General features: G+C 42.2%; 1 protein-coding gene across 19 annotated transcripts in view; it reads left to right on the top strand.

Annotated features, from left to right (window-relative positions):
• Window positions 1-21,292, top strand: part of NIN (ninein) — a 104,568-nt gene that overhangs the window by 2,645 nt on the left and 80,631 nt on the right. For all 19 annotated transcript variants that reach the window (XR_012036599.1, XR_012036597.1, XR_012036600.1 and 16 more), the window contains exons 3-4: window positions 7,083-7,286; window positions 19,264-19,345. Coding sequence is in view for 12 of the 19 variants with exons in the window: in XM_072838515.1 (XP_072694616.1) it covers window positions 7,104-7,286; window positions 19,264-19,345 (265 nt within the window). In the remaining 7 variants the exon portion in view is untranslated. The remainder of the gene's footprint in view (window positions 1-7,082; window positions 7,287-19,263; window positions 19,346-21,292) is intronic.

The raw sequence follows: 21,292 nt of genomic DNA, 5'->3' as shown, positions 1-21,292 counted from the left end.
GCTCTCCCTGGGGGAACTGTGCTCATAGCTGCAGGCATTCTGGATTAATTCCAGTAAATACGGCTCAAGAAGTGAAAGTTGCTATAAGCAGTCTCTTTCAAGAAAGTAACAAACATGTTTTCTGCTTCTGTAATTTTCTTAGTAGCTGATTACAGGCTATTGATTGAACGTGCGAGGCTAATGATTTTCTTCCTCCAGCTACCCTGAGTTGACTCCCTGTTTGGTAATCTACCTCACTGTTAGATTTAACAAAAGCTTGGTTTTGGCCCATCATTCAGGATAGTAAAATATGAAAAATATTTTGAATGTTTTAGAATAAATGCAAGTAGGATGTAATCAGCAAAGGTGGTTACTTTCTTTCAAATCTATGTAACCTGACTTTTTTTGTGTGTGTGGTGGCATTTAAACTTTTGTGTTCTTTCTGCCATGATTTTATTCTTGGTGATGCTCTGGTGCTTGTGGTATCCAGCTAGAACTGAGGTACTGCCGGGAACTGAGAGGAGGCTACCTCACAGGAGTCATTTTGATGAGCAGCAATAATTTCTGGCAGAAATATCCTATAGAGATATGTAAATAGGGACAGTTGCGTTTTCTATTAAAGCCTTTGCTGAAACTGAATTTATTCTTGTCACTATTTCGTTATATGCTGAAGTGAGTCCAAATTGACAAGACTGGAAATCTTTGCAATTAAAGTGTTTGCAAAAAAGAGAAGAAAAAGAAACATTTTAATTTGATCATTGGCGTTGGGAGGCTCTGACTTGCCAAATGGTGAAAGCCGAAGGCATGAATGAAAAGCTTTCCCAAAGTAAGGTTTGTCCATGTTCACCCCTTTTGTTATAAAGTAACTAAATTAGTCACTTGGTGGTCACTGCCTGGTCTGTGGACCCCCAACAGCTATGTCTGAACACAAATCTAAAAGCATCTATTATGATACCCAAGGAGAGCGGCTGAGCCAAGAGGGGCATCCAGACATTCCTCGTAGCTGTTCAGCTGCTGGACCATCTGGAGGGAAATAAAAGGCCTGGGCTAGGGGCTCTGGCATTGTGTTCATTTATTATTTGGTTTTCCCTTGCCAGACTTTGTCCCTTTTTCACTCCCTCTGGCCCAGAACAGAGTTCCCCTTTGGCTGGGGTGCCATTCTTACAAACTCCTTTCTGTACCTCGGATGCTGGAAAGTTCATAAGTTCATGTATCCACTTCATGTTGGCCTTATGTTGGGGACTTCATTATTCCAGCTGTACCTCCACCTCTTTTCCAGTCCCAGTTGGCATTGTATTCATCAGCCAGGGTTGCCGAGCGGAGCGCAGTAACACAGATCTGTAATGGACATCCCTGTCAGGGGCTGCGCATTTTGGCAGCCCTGTTTTGAGTTATTTGGAAGGAAAATGCTCCAAATAGTTCTCAGTATGGGTGGTTATTGGGTGGTAAATGTTTTGATAAATGGCTCTGTGCATCTGCCTCTTATTTATCCATCCCTAGGTTAAAACTCCAAAATATTGCCACACTCGCCCTTCTATTCCAACGGAATTGTAAAGGCTTTCTGTCAGTTTGATGGGGAAGGTAGATGGTGAGGAGAGGCCCTGGGTTGTGGTAGGCTTTATAAAATTGGAATTGTCCTTTGTGATTTGAAGGAGGAGTTGTCACTCAAAACCCAACTTTCTTCATCTCTGAGTAAGATTTCTGTCTCTGGTGGGTGTCTGTAGGCTTTAACTCTGGAAAGCATTGATGGCACAGATTAGACATACTTAAGTGTTCTGAGGAAGTAATTTAACAATGATCAATTTCTGGATTGTGCCCACTGTTGAAGATAGGGGACTCTTCCCGGTCACTTTTATTAAAAAAAAATGCATTTCTTCTTTGCTCTAAATCCCAACTCTGCTTTGGAAAAAAAAAAAAAAAGAGTGCTTGTTCTGTGTATCACTATGCCTTATAGGCTATGATTATTCAGTAAATGGTTTAGAGAGGTAGGGAGGAAGAAACCCCACCCTTCCCCTCACTCCAATTTGGAGGAGTTTGTGGCCATCAGGTTTTCATGGTGGTTTCTGGTACTTGGTACTCTTTGTTAGCTGATTAACACATGAAGGTAGAGATAAGGGATTTGCCTTGATGTCATTTCAGTGGTTACATTCGTGTGTTGTGTGTGCATGCATAGGATTGAGAGCATAATTTATAGAGTCCAGAGTTCAGATCTCAGCTCCACCCCCATATTAGCACTGTATCCTTGGACGAGTTGCCTGATTTTACATCTTAAAATGGGATTATGATGTCTACTTTAAAGAATTAGAAGGATTAAATGAGATCATTTATGTGAAGTACTCAGTGTAGGCCACACTTAGAGTAGGTGCTCAGAAGTTTAAAAAAAAGTTTCTTCTTAATTCCAACTATATTTCAGCCTTTCTGCTTTTGTTTGATGTTAAATGTATCAGTAATCTGCTTTTTTTTTTTTTTCAGGTTTTTTTTTTTTTTAATTTTTATTTATTTATTTATGATAGTCACAGAGAGAGAGAGAGAGAGGCAGAGACACAGGCAGAGGGAGAAGCAGGCTCCATGCACTGGGAGCCCGATGTGGGATTCGATCCCGGGTCTCCAGAATCGCGCCCTGGGCCAAAGGCAGGCGCCAAACCGCTGCACCACCCAGGGATCCCAGTAATCTGCTTTTAAAGATGGAGGAGGCATGGAGTCTTAACTTGCTGCCGCTAACTATTTATTTATTTATTTATTTATTTATTTATTTATTTATTTATTTATTTAGATTTTATTTTATTTACTCATGAGAGATACAGAGCGAGCGAGAGAGGGGCAGAGGGAGAAGCAGGCTCCACGCAGGGAGCCCGATGCGGGACTCGATCCCGGGTCTCCAGGATCAGGCCCTGGGCTGCAGGCGGCGCTAAACTGCTGCGCCACCAGGGCTGCCCTTATAATATTATTTATATATGCATTACCTGCTCTGTGCATTCTTCTCTGTGAGGCATTCCACAGCCTCTGCTCTGCTTCTCTGAAGGCCGATCTCTGGCTGGTTGACTAAGTTACCTTTCTTCAGTTTACCCCTCCTTTGTCAGTCGCTCCTGTTTTCTTAGTGGTTTTCTCAATTCTACTCTTGTATCAACTTTCTCAGGGACTGTCCTGTCACTTGCTTGCCATCTTTAACCCCCAAGACAGCCCTTTCAGATAGGTATTATTTTTTTTATTTTATGTATTTATTATTATTATTATTATTATTATTATTATTATTCATAGAGATGCAGAGAGAGAGAGAGAGGCAGAGGGAGAAGCAGGTTCCATGCAGGGAGCCTGAGGTGGGACTCGATCCCGGGTCTCCAGATCACGCCCCAGGCTGCAGGCGGCGCTAAACCGCTGCGCCACCGGGGCTGCCCTCAGATAGGTATTATTATCCCTATTCTATAAACAAGAGGACTTTGGAGAGTGTTTAGTTTAGATTCTCCTCCAAAGTCATGTCCTAGAATTCCCGCCCCCACCCCCACCCCCACCCCCAAATCCCTGCAAATGCAGCTGAAGTTTATGAATCTATTGGCTTAATTACTAACTCCTTAAACTCCAGCCAGTTCTGGATGCTACAGTTTGGGATGGATTCTGGCTTTCTACTGCTTAGTTACATCTAAGACTGAAAATGCCTTTGAAAAAAAGGGTTGGATGGGGAAGGAGAGGTGTGCTTGTGGAAGAAACAGGCATTTTAAAGTCTTCATATGCTCATTTTATCACTCATTCAGAGTAAGTTACCACTCAAGGGATCTCCCTACACTGTCAGTCCATGATGTTTACTGGGTCCCTGGTGTGAGGAACAGACTGTACTATGCATTTGGGGGAGGATGTAAAAGAAATGAGTTGTGGACCTTGTCCTTAAGGAAATTTCTGCCAAGTGAGGAGAAAAAAATTCTTGCACATGAAATTACTCATGAACATTTGGGGAATAATAGCAACCAGTAAAAATGCATTCTGTGCCAAATGAGGACTGACAACTTGTCACCATATGTAACATCGTTTGGATGTTTCCGTATGCTCATTTGTTCCGCAGATTTGGGGCTGTTTTCCACCCCTTCAGTCAAAAGAATGTTTTCTGAAGCACAGTGTCTTGGGAAGGAGGGAGATGAAATAAAGAGATAGAAAAGGAAAGCTGCTGTGAAGAGATTGATTTAGTGAAAATCCAATGACCTCCCAAAGATCAGGGAATGATAGTTTATGAAATTCAGAGCTATGGATAAGATCAGGACTTTGCAGTACATGATGAGTTTTAGGATTTTCTTTCATTGGTCTAAATGAACCTATCCCCGCCCCTTAAAAATAATTTGAAAAAGAGGAAATGTTAGAATTCTTTCACTTTTGAGTTTGTTTTTTTTTAATGCAAAATCAAGTGAAAGTCGAATAGGCAGCCTTTTATGAAGTTGGTCAGATTGTAGCCTGTAAACCTGGGACTGTAAAACCCAGAGTGGGGCTGAGAGCTCTCGCAACCCTGAAAATCCCAGCACACCTGGGTGTTCTCAGATCTTAGCCAACAGCAACGTGCAGACTCTGAGTAAATCTCATTAGCTAGGCATTGGCCCTCTCTAAATTCCTAACTTTTGTGGCTTTGCTTAACACCTTGGTGTTTCTTTTCTGATGCTCTGATGTTTATATAGCACTCTCAACTTATTTTGAAAACATTTGCATGGTGATTAGTTAACCCAACAGACCAACCCTGGGAAGGCAGCCAGAGCCCGCAGCACCTTAGTAATAGAAAAGCTGATAATTAGAAGACCCATTCTCCACTTCCCTCTCTCTCTCTCTCTCTCTCTCTCTCTCTCTCTCTCACACACACACACACACACACACACACACACACCCGGACCAGGAGCCTGGATCTAGATGGTGCTACATTGCTTTAATGAGTGGCCTCAGTAAAAACTGAAGAGTGGTGGAACTATTTGAATCCACCTAGTTCTGCTGAAACTCTTGGGATGGTCAAGACTCTGTTTTAGCTGGTAGTATTTTGAACAGTGTCTGTGGGAAGAAAGCACTGCCTAGAGTGGCACTGACGTGTGATGGAAGCTTCTCTCGTTTTCAGTCCTGTCCATGTTCAACACCTGAACTTGCATGTTGCCTGTGTTTCCCATCTGCTCTATGAACATCACCTCTAAGTTAGAGAGTTCCCTTACTCAGGGCTTTTTTTTTTTTTTTTTTTTAAGATTTTATTTATTTATTCATGAGAGACAGAGAGAAAGAGAGGCAGAGACACAGGCAGAGGGAGAAGCAGGCTCCTCGCAGAGAGCCCAATGTGGGACTTGATCCTGGGTCTCCAGGATCATGCCCTGGGCCGAAGATGGCGCTAAACCACTGAGCCACCAGGGCTGCCCACTCAGGGCTTTTGTTAAAGGTGCTGCCTTTTTTTTTTTTCCTTACGATTTTATTTATTTTTTCATGTGAGACACAGAGAGAAGGGCAGAGACCTAGGCAGAGGGAGAAGCAGGCTGATGTGGGGCTCCATCCCAGGACCCCGGGATCATGACCTGAGCCAAAGGCAGACACTCAACCACTGAGCCACCCAGGTGCCTCAGAGGTGCTGCTTTTAAAACTAGAATGGTGATTGCCAGGAGCTGGGGGAGGAGGGCAGTGGGAAGTTTCTCTGTGGTGCGTACAGTTTCAGTCATGCAAGATGAAAAAAGTTCTGGAGATCTGTACAACAACACAACATATAGTGAAGATTGTCCTCACACCTAACATTTTGTTAATAAATTTTTGTAAAATTTCATGTTATGTGTTTTTTTTTAATCATAGTAAAAAATGTATTGGCAAGAAAATATATTTTTTAAAGTGCTGCTTATAGTCAAGGGGCTGATTCTGAGAGCCTTGTTTCAGATGGCTGAGGTCACCGTCTCCAGGGTATACGCTGTGTTTGGCTTTATTGCATCATGGTGAAGGGAGCTTCAGATGGGCAGGTTTCAGGCTTATTACTGGAAGCCACACCACATTAAAAATTAAATACTGTGTAAGCAAAAAAACCCCAGATTTCACTCTTAAGATAGGAGGAACCTAGAATTTCATAATGTATATTTTTAGCAAAAATGATTCTGAGTTCATCATGAGTCCATGTTTTTATTGATCCCAGGAAAGGTAGAGAAACAGAAGGGTTGGGGGTTGGGGGTGGTCCAGAGGACATAAAACAGGTTGACCAGGTGTGCAGATGTGAGATGGTCTGGATAAGGGAGGTTCCCTGAGACTCTGTATGATTCGTCTGGTCTGCGGCTCCTCTGAACCTCATAATCTGAAAGCTTGGAGTAGTGTTTTCCCCTTTCTCTAGGCAACTAGGCATTACCTAAAGCTCCTGGGGACTAAAGTGAGCTTCAGGGACTGCTCTTCCTGTCACACCTCATGTAATTGCACCAGTGAAGTTAATTGTGCTGCTTTTTGAGGAACTTGTGTAAAAGGCGTGTGTCTCATGTAAACAGGGAGGTGGTTTTGTATCAGACATGTTCATCTAGTGCTTCTCGCAGCAAGTCTTCAGGCCAACAGTGGTGGGGGGCATCTAGGCTGAACGATGTGGAACTAAATAGGCTGGCCACAGGGGTGGGTTGCAACATCTGGGCAGGCGGGCTGGAGCTCGCCAACTTGCATGGAAGCTCAGGCCCCACAGCCTATTGGTCTACCAAGTAGTTTGAAAGCACTGAGTATCCGAAGTGGCCTTTCACCTTCTGTAAGTCCAGGGCCAGATGATCTGATAGGAGAACTGCTCTTTTGGTCTTGAGTTTGAGACTGGCTGCCCGCCTGAAGACCAGGCAGGAGAGGAGACTCCCTCATTCTGGTAATGTTACCCCGCGTGACCCGGCCTGTGGCTGTGGCCCTGGTGTGAGTGCCTGTGGGAACTGGGCTGGCCAGGGCTGGCTCCTGGAGAGCCCTACCGTCTTGCTGGGGGTTGGGGCAGGGGATGGCGGGGGCGGGGGGCAGCATCACCTCTCCTGCCTGCCTCCACTGAGGTCCTGATCTACCAGCACCAGGGGCCAGGCCACACAGAGCATTCCTGAGGGGCTGGCCAGGGCACGGGTGGGATTCCCGGGGCTGCCACAACCCGCCCTTGTCTCTGTTCCACACAGGTGAGCGCCGTGGGCTATGGGATGGATGAGGTGGAGCAGGACCAGCATGAGGCTCGACTCAAGGAGCTGTTTGACAGTTTTGATACAACGGGCACCGGGTCCTTGGGACAGGAGGAACTCACCGACCTTTGCCACATGTTGAGCTTGGAGGAGGTGGCCCCCGTGCTCCAGGAGACGCTGCTTCAGGACAACCTGTTGGGCAGGGTAAGGTGGGGAGGGGGAGAAGGCAGGCAGCGGGAGGGAAGTGGGTGCAGCTTCTGTCAGGTGCTGGCGGGGTGGGCGGGGGTAGAGTGTGTGCAGAGCACGCGTGTTGCAACTTGCTTCTGACATCCTGGCTGTGTGTGCCCCTAGCTGCCAAGCTGATAAACAGAGAAAATGTAATGGCAGGACCCAACAGTGTGGTTTGCTCGTGTTATGGAGGAGGGCCTGCTTGGATTTGTGCTCTGGAATAAAGGGGTGCCCTGAGCATCTTAGATGAAGACAGAAAAAGGGGCAATGAGAGCATGTTTTCCAATGCTCGTTCATTGTGGATCATTTTATGGCCTCTGCATTTATCATTGGGACAGAAGGAGGGGACCACGATCTCCCTTGAAGAGAAGGAAAACACAGTAAGAAAATTGCCACTCACAGAATGAACGGATTGCTGTTATGACTTCTACTCCCAATAAAGCTGTTTCTTGTGCAGATTGCTTCTGGGGTGAAGTATTAATTAAACCTTTCACCTAGGAAATAAGACAGGAGGGTAAGTAAATACAGTGCAGGTTCATTTAAAACCCAGCACGACTTGCTTCCAGCAGGGATATGTGCTTATGCTGATGGTAACTTCTGCATTTGACAACAAATAGTCAGTGTTGTCCCCACAGATCAAGTCACAGAAATGAGTACAGGGTGAAGAGGGACCTTTTGAACTCTTGCTGTTAGTGGGAAGGATGTTCTCTCTGTCTCTACCTTATATTGTCTTTAGTTCTTATAATTCTAAGAGCATCATTTGTATGGCTTTGAGTCTTGCTATTGATTTTTTAGAACAGATGAAAGGAAAAGTGGGCAATTCTCCGAGCTCTGTTGTTGTCATTGATGACACTTTGTAGACAATGGTTTTTATCATGTGGTATGAAGTGGGGAAGGAGTTGTGAAATTCAGCTTTATTCCAGTGACTGAATTTCCTTTTTTTCGTTTCATTTTCATTGTCTCTTAGTTGACACGTTGACACGTTGGGTAAGTGACCTCAGATACAGCACGACGTATTGGCTGTCTGTGACACAAGACAGACGGGAGTAGCGATCATCCTAAAATGAATGTACAAAGGACGCTATTCTCAGGGGTTTGGCACTGTGAATGTCATGTTTATCAGGGCTCACACTTAGGAAAAACAAATGTGAGGTGTTTTACGAAACTGGAACCATCCTTGTTCACTCTGGGAGGGGAGGGATTAGTTGCTTGGGGATACATGTGGTCTCTGAAAAATGCTGAAATCTTGCTTCAGAAGCCATAGAAATGGGAGGTTTGGGGATGAAATCCTTTGCTCCTCATCATGCAAGGCACTCAAATGTGTTTTTCGTTTCTGTCTCATTCGCGGACACCTTGGGGAGGCAAGGGAGTCTCGCTTCCCACTGTGATCCTTGGAGATCTCAACCCTTTGGTATACAGGAGTAGTACCAAGAGTGGATCTGTCTCAGCGCTTATTAAAGCCTGAGAAGACAGATACAACCTCACGTTTCCTTGAGAGGTTGTCTCCGAGTCAGCGTAAATATACAACCCTCTGCCGTTAACAGATTGCACCTTGGTAGCACATTAACAGTCTGCTCTCCAGATGTTGCACATCTTTGCCCTCATTCAGCAAACTAAAACAAGGGAACAGTTATCGATTGATTTGTTAACGACTTGACACTATCAGCCCGCTTTTTACGTTTGCTATTTGCTTGTGAATAATGAATACCTAAGTGGTCTATAGCCTGATATTTACTTAGTGAGCCAGTGATAAAAGTTAAATAGATGTATGCATATTGATTTCATGTGGGAGGTCCCTGGTGACTGTCTTGAGAGCAGGGTTGGCATGAATTAATGCACTACTGCTCGATTTGCATTTTTTATGAAACGGAATTATTCTCCTCAGATGATCACATAAACTTGGCCATATGTTCTTAAGATACTCTATATGGTCTATAATTTTAAATTAGAAGGAAAAAATTCCTTAGGACTCACTGCAGAATTCTAAGTGCCAAAACCTTCATGATAATATTGAGTATGGATCATAAGTTGGAAATTTATAAGTTTCTTTTCAATGCCAGTCATCCTTCCTCTCTTTAGCAGGTATTTATAGAAAAACTTATATAAGAGTTCACAGTTTGCTTCATACGCAAGGACAAAGAAATAGCACGACAAATCCAAATATATTCAACTACTCATTAATTCAACAAATGTGTATTGTTGGGGTCCTGCATGTCAGGCATTCTGCTAGTCTATGGTATAGGTGCAACTTATTTATGTTTATCATAGATAAGGTTTTCCATTAGATTGGCTTTTGGATATAGTAATATCCAACAGCTTCCTGGATTTTTAGAGTTTAAATTTATCTTTAAATTTTAATAAGTAGAGTTTTTAAATAAAACAAAACTTCCAAGTTTACCTTTATTGGAATTGAGCTGAATGAATTACTTTTTTTCTTGAAAAAGATAAAAAGCATTGTTCTCCTCAATAAGAATATGAATATTTCTGTTTATTTTTTTCTTTTAAAATCCATCTGTAATAACTTTCTGTTTTTTCTTTAAGCTTAATATTTCTTTTGACAGTTAAGGAAAACGATTGAAATTGACTTGCCATTTTCATGCATTTTGCTACTAGGCCATTTACCCCCCAAATTATGTTTCTTTTTTCTTTTTCTTTTTTCCAAATTATGTTTCAATTCATCTATCTGATCTTGCTTTATAACTTGAAGTCGTATTCCCCAGAGCATGGTACTCACCATATAAGTGTTTGAAATACCTGATGATTGTGGATCACTGATTTGAAGGAAGCAGGACATTGCCGGTAGGTGTTTCCTGCTACATTATCGCAAGGGCTCCATCCACATCTTGGTCATCTGTTAGGCACCTGTCAGGTGGGTGGGAGCCCAAGGCCAGGGACTCCTACGATACTGAAGACCTTTTAGTCTGGTCAGGTAATGTGCCTGGCAGCTGAATGGTCCTGAGAGCAAATATTACAAACATATAAGGAAACAGAACAGCATTGGCTTTCTTATTGAACCAAGTTTTCATCTAAGCAATTGATATTGGTCACAGGTGCTTCATGTTTTCTGTCTTTTGTTATTATTTTTAAAGATTTTATTTATTCATGAGAGACACAGAGAAGCAGAGACATAGGCAGAGGGAGAAGCAGGCTCCCCTCAGCGAGCCCGATGTGGGACTCAATCCCAGACTGAGGATCACGCCCTGATCCAAAGGCAGATGCTCAACTGCTGAGCCATCCAGATGTCCCCTTATTGTTATTTTTTAAAATTCAAGTTAGTTAACATATATTATTAGTTTTAGGGTAGAGTATAGGATTCATCAGTTGCATGTCACAGCCAGTGCTCATTGTATCATGTACCCCCCTTAATACCCATTGCCCAGTTACCTCATTCCCCCATTCATCTCCCTTTCAGCAACCCTCAGTTTGTTCGCTAGAATTAAGAGTCTGTTGGTTTTCCTCCCTCTCTGTTTTTATCTTATTTTATTTTTCCTTCCCTTCCCCTATGTTTATCTGCTTTGTTTCTTAAATGTGTCCTTTCAATTAAATGTTTTCATATGCCTCTCATTAGAAATCAAGACATATGATAGTCTACCTTGGTTTTATTGAAGCTGTTAGTTATATCATTTTTAAAAATGTATTATCCTTTACTTAAGGAATATAGCAACTTTGAAACCAAACAGACCCCTGAGATTCTAAGGAGTTTCCTTGCTGTATTCTCTGATACGAATCTGGTTGCCGAAGTACTCCATGTCCTGGGCACTCTTTAGAATCAGAACAAGCCACCTGGTCACAGAACTCACAGTTGGCTTCCAAAGAGTCCCATTGGTGTGTGGACTTTGCTCATAAAAGGCACTTTGAAATTTTTAGTGTTAAAATCTGATAGCTTTACAAATAAATCATTTAGTGCAGTTTTCCCACCTTCATTTTAAAGTGCTTGGGGCTTCTTTTATAAATATTATGATTAATTTCATGTGGTGGATTTGCTTGTTTGTTTCCAGTCCATTAAAGCTTTTTAAGATTTCCTTCTCTTATGTACTTTAACTGTTTGTAAAGTTAATCAGAAATACAGAAGTACCTTCTGGCCATGATTATCTCAACGTGTGCTCTGTATGCAAAATTACGCTTGATCATCAAATAGTGTCTATTTATAACTACCCAATGTTCATGCTTCTGTTTCATATTATTAATCTGAGGCTCTTAATGGGTTGGAGGAAAGGATGGCAACATTTCTCATGGCATCTCTTGTTAAATGTCTGGAAGTTGCTTTATCTTCTTGTTTAACCACCATAGTTTAACCTGAAATGGTGAAAGGTATTTTCTGATTCCTATTTTGTCTTGTGATTCTGTAAACCATCACTCCCTTTCTTTACAACAGTCTCCGCTGGGTCTGAACTCCTAAGGGTCTGTGGTTCCCAATTAGAGACAAGAAGACGTTCTGGTTAAGAGGCTGCAAGACTTGCTTCTATTCTGTATTAGTACTTTGTTGCCAAACTCATTGCAAAATTAACTTTAGTTTGGCATGCTGCCAACCTCGAGCCCCTCAGAAGTATTTAGCCTGGAGGGAAACCAGGGTGAGGGGAGGGCTGTTGGGAAAACTAGCACGTCTCAATGAGAGGTAGGAACAGGTGTGGAAAGGCTGTCCTCTTCTACCTGCTTTATTTCAGTAATGACTGTCTCTTCCTCTGGAGAAAGTATGGTCCAGAATGCCCATTTGATTTGTGTAGTATTCCACCAATACTCTTATGAGTAGCTTCTTGTTTGGATAGAGGGGGCAGTTCTTTAGTGTCCATCACAGATTTTATTTTATTTTAAAGATTTGTATTTATGCATGAGAGACACAGAGAGAGGCAGAGACATAGGCAGAGGGAGAAGCAGGCTTGCTGCAGGGAGCCCGATGTGGAACTCGATCCCAGAACCTTGGGATCACAACCTGAGCCAAAGGCAGACACTCAACCACTGGGCCACCCAGGTGCCCCTTCATCACTGATTTTAGACTTTAGTGTTCATCTATATGGCAGAGAAACCTTGGAACCCAGAACTTGGAGAAGTACATTGACCTGTCCAAGGTCAGGCAGCTCATTTCAAGCAGCAGCCAGATAGAAACCCAGATTTCTCCATCCCTGAATTTGAACGTGTGTCTTCACGATCTCCTCAGACTCCAGATGTGCAATAATAAATCTCATTCTCCACACCCTCCTGCCCCCACTGCTACCACATCAAGACAGTGTATAGCATTAGAGCACAGTGTTTGAAGTCAGACTCGGATTCAAGTACTGATTCCTGCTATTGTTAGTTCTATGGGCATGTTACCTTATATAGTCTGAGCCTAAATTTCCTCATCTGGGGGCACCCGGGTGGCTCAGCGGTTTAGCGTCTGCCTTTGGCTCAGGTCATGATCCTGGGTTCCTGGGATGGAGTCCCGCATCAAGCTTCTCATGGGGAGCCTGCTTCTCCTTCTGCCAATGTCTCTGCCTCTCTCTTTATGTCTCTCACAGATAAATAAATAAAATCTTAAAAAAATTTTCCTCATCTGTGTAATGGGAAAAATAATACCGTCCATCCAAGATCGTGATGATGGTTGAATTATATTGTATGTGTCAAAGACTTAACATAGAGCCAGCCATACGGTTAATTACTATGTTCTAGTCTGCCTGTACGCTTCTCTCCCTCCCTCCCTTACATACCCAGAATGGGTCTTTGATAAATAGTGACTTCCCAGTAATGATTTCCTGAGAAAGCTCATAGGAGTAGAAAATGGATTTGCTAGAAATTCTCTTGTGTGGCAGCAGTTTACATCTATTTCCATTTATAGGCAGGGCCTCTTGGATCACTCTTGGAATATGACTTCATACAGTTGCTTTAGGTTTGGACTTGTCTTTTAAAATGGACTTCGCCTCCCTTCACATTGTCTGCAGTAAATGACCACAATAACTTGCATGCGTTATTTAGAATAAAATCTTTCACAATTGTCTTTCATTATGAAACTGTGTCTCTTCTCTTTTGCATAATCCTGTAAACATCATTTTCCCACACAGTGATCTTCTGAAGAGGCCCTATTTTCTCTACCGATTTCAGCTAGCACTTCATGTTTTGAGTGTTCTTTCATCAATTTCCCTTTGTATTGTTAGATACGAACCTCCTTGGTGTGATGATAGTTACACGGGCCTTTGTCTCGTTTAATAAGATCACTTGGTTGAACACTTGGCTTAAGCCTCTCATCTTGGGGCTGTTTGAAGTATTGCCTGCACACATGTGGAAACTGTATTTGATCTCTGTCATTGCATGAGATGATTTTATGCAACATTAAGTTCCTTATTCTACTTCCTGTTGCAGGGTTTTTTTTTTGTGTGTGTGTGTGTGGTTTGAAGTAACGTTTCCTTCTTATGGGGTGCTTGACTCTCTTTTTTTCAGAAAGGCAAGTTGTGTTTCTAAAAAAGCATTCAAATGAAATTTGGAGAGGAAAAATAAGGAGGTAAATTTCTATTAAGCGGTGGTGACACATGACAAAAAAATCAGACTTGACTAGTCTTCCTGTTAATTTAGTTTAAATGTCATGTGTGTTTTTAGCCCATCACATAATTTTCCCATTGCTGCAAACTGCCCTTTGAGGCATACAAGATAGAGGAATGCTTGTAAAATGAATGGCAGCAATTATTATTCAAATGAGGGGGTACCAACCAGGGGATGCACAGCTTGGAGGCTTGTTACCGGGTGAGATTTAATTGCATTGTGTATTTGTGGGGATTTCTAAATTTTAACATAATGCAATGGTAAAGCTCCCTTGGAGGAGAAAAATAGTACTTACAAATTCTAGTTCCCCAACTTAGTGAGCCCATTGATGCACATTTCTTCCCGATAGAGGGCATTTATTAACATTTTGGTTCTGGGATGTGCCCTAAGGGGCTCTTCCAGCATATCAGTATTCAGGAGCATTGTAGGAAAGAGCAGTCACCTGCCTCTGTTATAGAATTATCTTCTTGGAAGATGAAGATGTGGAATTTACTGTTATTTAACGTGGAAGGTCTAGTGTCTGTCTGCCCCTGTAGAATGGAAAATAAAGATCAATTTAAGACTTAAGGCTGCTCTAGTTGTTTTGATCAGCTTGCCATGTTTTCATTCTTGGATTTTTAGGGGTGTGTGGGGAGGGGAGGGGAAGAGGTCCATCAGACAGATTGCTGGATTATGAAGAACCTCCAAGTTAATCATGTTTAGTCTTTTACAGACCCTTCTTTAAAAAAAAATGTGGCTGATTTAATAGGTCCATCTCAGAAACTGTTAAGCTCTGCCTGTGAATATCTTAGGGAAGCCAAAAATCACAAAGCTGTCCCACCAGCTTGTTCTTGTATCTCTGGAAGCACTCACCAGGTTCTGCTTTACAGGTGCTAATCTACTTTCTTCTCTCCCTTCCCCTTCTGCCCTCCCACAATCAAGATTCTTTCCAGATTCTTTACCCCTGGGGTCCCAGTGTACTGCTTTACATGGGCTTTGTGTCAAGTTGAGTATGTAACGGAGTAGCACAGGGATTTCCCTGAGAGGCCAGACCAGCAGTGAAGCATGCCTGGGGCATGCAGGGCTGCTGGGCTTTGCTGAGTCCAGTCAGAAGTCCTGGGTTCTGCACGTAACCCCGAGACTTCAAGAAGGGAGGCCTCTATATCTAGCAAGGCACATCCCTTCTTTGTGCTCTGTCTCCTCAATTCTACAGGGAGATGCCTGCTTTGACTGACTCACGTGGGTGTTGTGAGATCAAATGCCCGGGAAAGCATGAACCTGCAATAATATACCTGCTCATCTCGTGTTATCCAGGATGCACATTAATCCAATTTTCTAACAACTGGATCCCTTACCCCATTTAGTGACAGTCTTAAAAATAAAGTTAACCATTTGGGATTCCAAACTTTTTATTAAACATCATAAGGTGCTTTTCTTGATTATTTAAAATCTTTTTGGTCAATCAGTTATTTGTTTATATTATAAGAGCCATACTCCCTGCACTTCCTTACTGGCACATAGATCCTTGTCTCAACACTAGATAATCCTAGCCTATTAGGGTTTTGAATGCATGTCTTTTTAAATAGTTGGTATAGTTTTGCGTGTGTGTGTGTGTGTGTGTGTGTGTTTTAAGGTTTTATTTATTTATTCATGAGAGAGACAGAGAGAGAGGCAGAGACATAGGCAGAGGAAGAAGCAGGCTCCCTGGAGCCTAATGCGGGACTCATCCTAGGGCCCCAGGATCACGCCCTGAGCTGAAGGGAGAAGCTCAACCACTGAATCACCCAAGTGTCCTTGGTGTAGTTTTTAAAACCAGGTTTTTTTAAGTGTAAAAATTATACTTTATTTTTGCTCGAGAGAAGATAGTTCATGTCTTTACTCAACCCCAAGATGTCAGCAGTTACTTCTGAGGTATTTACCTCAGAGCACTCCTCTCTCTTATTTTCTGCTTCAATCTATACTGGGTTGGGAAGCAGGAAAACAAAGCTTATAATAAATCAGGTAAAGTGAGAATAAATCACTCCTGAGCTGGTTTTATGGCATTTTCTATGAGAAGAATGTGGGCTTTCTGATGCCTTCCTCAGCTTTGGACATAACTTGTTTGTTTTCCAACTGTCTGCTCTTCCATTAACTGATAAGCAATCTTCATATGAGATGAGGTTTTACTACCTCGAAGGGTGGTGTGTTTGTATGAGGCCTCAGTGTCCCTACAATGTGGTGTAACAAAGTCTTGGAAGTTGAATGGAATTAATATCCAGATTATAGGTATAGGTCATTTTTCAGAGGGAGTCAAATTGAGGTGCATAGACTCCTGGCCAACCTTCCTGGCTAATACTCACTGAATGGAACTGTGTAAGGACTAGATTCAGGAGGGCTCTCTCTAATAACCTCTGTCAAACCTTGGACCTTTAGAAGACCCAGCAGAGACCCACAAGTGAAAGATAAAGGACTTGAAGTTTTCAAGGCAAGTACCTCCTTTTCAAATTGGAGCCTCTTTCTGTTCAACCTACAACAGGCAAGGAGAGACCAAGGTTTCCTTCAGGTCATTACCATCAGTATCCTAAGGGAGAAGAACACCCCTCTCCCTCCCTGCCTGCCTGAGCTGAGGTCCCTAAACACGGCACACTGGATCAGTTCCTCTCATGTTGATCAACTGTCTGGATCCTGGTGTGGAGGCAAGACCCCTGCTGTCACCCACAGCACTTGGGTATCTTGGTTTCTTTCATGGCCAGTTGCTTTGCTTGAAAATGTGGCCATTTCTCTGGAAAAGTAGAGGAAACAGTCATGCCATATACCTATCAAGTGATATTAATGATCACTTGCTGAGTACCTGATAACTCCCTGGAAATTCTAGACACCTTACATAACTTTCATTTTAATTTCCTCATGCCACTGTGAGGGAGGTGTCATTATAAATAACATAAAACACATGCAGTGCTTTTAACACATTAGCTGCCCAGGCTCCCTGTGACGTTCCTGAGAAGATGCACTCTGTGATGCCAGGTTCTCTGTTATTTTGTTCATGGCTCTGTCAGCAGGGCCTAGGATAGTGCCTGGCACATGGCAGCTGCTCAATAAATATTTGTTGAATGAATCATAAAAATCATTAGAAATCCCCATTTTTACACATGTGTGAACTAAAGCTCAGAGAGGTTTAGTAATTTAGCTGATTTGGAGCAGGAAGTAAGTGGTTGAGGCAGGGTCAGCACAGAGCCTGTGCTCCTATCCCTCCTACTGATCGCCTGAGAGGAAGGAGTGATTCTTTTTTTTTTTTTTTTTTTAAAGATTTTATTTATTCATGAGAGACACAGAGCGGGGGGTGGGCAAAAACATAGGCAGAGGGAGATGCAGGCTCCATGCAGGGAGCCCGATATGGGACTCGATCCCAGGACTCCGGGATCACACCCTGGGCCAAAGGCAGGCACCAAACCACTGAGCCACCCAGGGAGCCCAGGAAGGAGTGATTCTTTTTTTGGGGGGGGATTTTATTCTATTTTTTTATTTTTATTTATTTTTTTAATAATATATTTATTTTTTATTGGTGTTCAATTTGCCAACATACAGAATAACACCTAGTGCTTATCCCGTCAAGTGCCCCCCTCAGTGCCCGTCACCCACTCACCCTCACCCCCCGCCCTCCTCCCCTTCCACCACCCCTAGTTCATTTCCCAGAGTTAGGAGTCTTTATGTTCCGTCTCCCTTTCTGATATTTCCTACCCATTTCTTCTCGGAAGGAGTGATTCTAATAGGAGGTAGTAAATGCCTGGCAAGTGTCCCTGGTTGGGAGAGCCCTTGAATATGTGCTGCTTGTGGACTGGCTGATTGGGAAGATGGCTTTGCCCCTGTAAACAGGAGCCAGGATGCCACAGTGCCTGAAGCCCACACTCAGACTTTGGGCAAATTAGCAGGACATGGCCCTCTTCCCTTCTGCAGGCTCCTTGGTGATTTGTCTCTTGTGAACCCTAATCAACACCACTTCCCTTTTTGCAGTTTCTTAACCTTTCGTTGATTGCAGGGCCCTGGCTCCCTAGCAGATGCCCTGCCTCCCTTGACAGATTTCTTTTCTTTTTAAGAGGGAGAGGAGCCAGGGGAGGGGCAGAGGGAGAAGGAAAGAGGGAATCCCACGCAGACTATCTGCTGAGCGCAGAGCCCGGCGTGGGGCTCAATCTCATGATCCTGAGATCATGACGTGAGCTGAAACCAAGAGTCAGACAGTCAACCCAGTGAGCCACCCAGGCTCCCCTGCCTTGACAGAATTCTGCTCTGGCTTTATGGAGTATACTGATTTTTAGTGTATACTATCTAAAGGAACATAATTTTAGAAAGTAGTTCTAAGTGATCCAAATGGATGTGGCAGAAAAATCACATATACTTTGGGAGAGTATGGTGCATTGCAAGCATATACAATTTTATGACATAGGAACCTCAGTGGACTCCTCTCCTTTGTATCAGTTCGCATGGGTAAGGCATTTGCTTTCTTTCCTCCATTGTTTAGATTACTAATGAGGTTTGCTTCTTTTTCCAATGTAATTTCGAAGTGGTTTTTATCTGTCACCTCTATTTAAACTTCTAGGCAATGTTTTGTAATGATGTCCAAAGAGACCCATAGCAACACAAATATCAAATTTACTGACTTTATATTTACGTATGGGCTTCTATATAAATAGGTGCCACATTATCAAACTAGAATTATGGCAAAAAGAAATACCATCTTTCCCTTCTGCCCCATGGTGAGATCACATAAATTTAAGTTACAGAATATACTTGGCTATGAAGAAAACTCTTTTACCCCTTCAACCAAAGCAATATCCCAATTCTGAGTAGTTACTTAAATAAAACTCATGCTTTTCATCCTTCCATCAAGGAAATTGTATTTTTAAGAATTTAAGAAAATGCTTCCCAAGTTTCTTTTATTCTCTGTGTTTGTTATTGGTTTCTTTCTGTTTATAGAATCACAGGCACCTTGGGAGATAAATATTATATACCTGCCTCAGGCAAGACTATATTCAAGTCATCCTCAAACGGTCACAGACTCTCTTCTAGAATGTCTTTAGAGACGAAAGCATCTTTGGAGCATTGTTTCAATGGATCATTTACTTGGGAAGTTTTTCCTAACATCTAACCTAACATCTTGTGGTCTTGTTCAGAAAAATAAAAGGAGTTGAGCTCAAAACAGATCTTTTTCTGAGTTTACAAAGAGGGTTTTGCTCTATAGCTTTCCCCCTCGGGGTTGAATAAATATTGATACTAACGTTAGTGTTTATGACATTGGGATGTCAGAAATGATCAGTCCACTTTCCCTCCAGTGCTTTAAAGAAACGAAGAAAAGGGAACAAAAGCAGGTTATGACTCACTTCAAGGTTGTCAGGATGTTACCAAATGGTTCTGGTATCTTGAAGATGGATTTACTTCCTTAAGGCTGTAGAAACTGTTTTGAATTTATTTTTTAATTGTTTATTTTTAGGTGCATTTTGACCAATTTAAAGAAGCACTAATACTTATCTTGTCTAGAACTCTGTCAAATGAAGAGCACTTTCAAGAACCAGGTAAGAGCATTCATTATCTTTTCTTCTCTATATTTTCCTTTAAAAATTGTCCAGGGAAGAATTCAGGGACCTTGAAGCATGTCCATGAAAGATTTGGGCATCTGCCTTTTACAGATTAAACAGTTATTTCCAGTGACTGGTCTTTTGATATTATCTTAAGAGCCTTGCAGCTGTCAAACACTAAAATGGGGCTTCCCTACCACAACATAGTATTATAGAACAAATAATTGGATTGTTCTAGGCAATGTGTCAGATGGCATGCCAGTAACTCATTCTTGGAATGAGCAGAGTGAAGCCGAACGATGCTCCCTTTATCCTACTTCCGGTATACATGGAAGGATCTGAGTTGGGGGGAGGATTTTGCCTGAAAGAAGGGTGGCCAATCTAGAGATAATCTCTTTTAGTCTTAGTAGGTGGATAACACTCTACTATAGATGTTATCACATTATATTGTAATTGATAATATATATTTCAAGCGATAGTTCTTGAGAACCATGTTCATTTTTGTATTTTCAGTGTCGAGTAGAATGCTTCACACGTAATAAATGTTCAACGAATGTTAAAAAATAAAAGACTTAATGTTACACGTCACTGTTTTTTTTGAAACACCATAGATTATAAGACATCATTATTTTATGTATCTCTGAAAAGAAATTTTTTTTTGCCAGCTATAAATAGTAAAATGCCATTGATTATAAGACCTATCCTAATGTCAGTGTTCAAATCTGGGGGTGTGGGGTGTCTTGTGGTGTTTGTTGGTATTTTTACTTATTTAAGGTTGTCTTTCATCTTGATAACAATAGTGCTTGTGAGTCTGTCTTAGGATCAGTGAAATATGGTAAATATTTAAAGGAAAGTCTAAATAGGGCTGAACTTTGTATTATACAGTCCAATTTTATCCAGTTATGGGTTGTCAGGCTAGGGGTTGGCTATAAAGGAGTGTGAGGAGATTTTTGGGGTGATGAAACGGTTTCATATCTTGATTGTGGTGGCAGTTACAGGTAGGAGTTTTCCAAACCATAGATTTGGGCACTAAAAGAGTGAAATTTATGGTGTGAATTATATCTCAATAAAACTTATTTTTAAAAAGATACCAAAAATATAGTCCAGTTTTTGAGAATGAAGAGAAATCATTAACATTTTGTCACTACAAAGACTCCTTCAATGTGACCTATCTAGATAGAGCACAGATGGGAACTCATTTCTTCACTGGTGATCTAGTTCTTCATTATACTTTCTGGAATGCTCAAGATTTGTGTCACATGTATGAACATTGCATTTAGCAGTGTTTTGGATTCGAGATCGAATCTCCCCTTTCTGCCTATTGTCACTATCCCTAAGAAGGTTATCAACAACTCTGGGGCTTGCCAGAGTTCTCTAGAAGCGCACAGTGAGCTGGTGGGGGAGGTTATTGCCTTCTGGGGATTTTCTAGACTGAGAATGTCTGTAGAGATCACCACTGCTGGAACATGGGCTTTTACTCTTATGAGGTCCCACATTTTTGTTGTTATTTTTAGGGATCCTGAGTGGTGCTCTGGTGACATGTCCCCATTTTAGTTAATAAGCGCCTCCGTAACCTAAGCGTTAAGTCTGTTGTTGTTCTGTTGTGTGGATCATGTGCCTTTATGTGGGTTTGGAATGGGCAGTCCTGCCACTAGCCCACATGATCTTTTTGCTGCCCTTTCTTCAAAACCTGTGCTGTCACCTGCCGGAATATTCTCGTAATAAATGTACGGTTCTCTGGTGACCACAGATGTGAGGGGTACCACCTAGAGTTGCTCAGTGTTGGGATGTAAATAATAGGAGGAGAAGGAGGTAGACAAAGGCTGGCTGAGCTTGGTAATAGCCGAAAAGTAACATTTATGAATCTAGCTCCAGATGGCAGTTTCAGAGTTATGTGTGTGCCCCACTGCTGTGCAGGTTGAGACCGTAATTTGGATATGTCTT

The sequence above is a fragment of the Canis lupus genome, chromosome 9, assembly GCF_048164855.1.
Source record: "Canis lupus baileyi chromosome 9, mCanLup2.hap1, whole genome shotgun sequence".
Taxonomy (NCBI): domain Eukaryota; kingdom Metazoa; phylum Chordata; class Mammalia; order Carnivora; family Canidae; genus Canis; species Canis lupus.
Note: the sequence above shows the minus strand (reverse complement) of the source record. Positions and strands in the feature narration are given on the sequence as shown.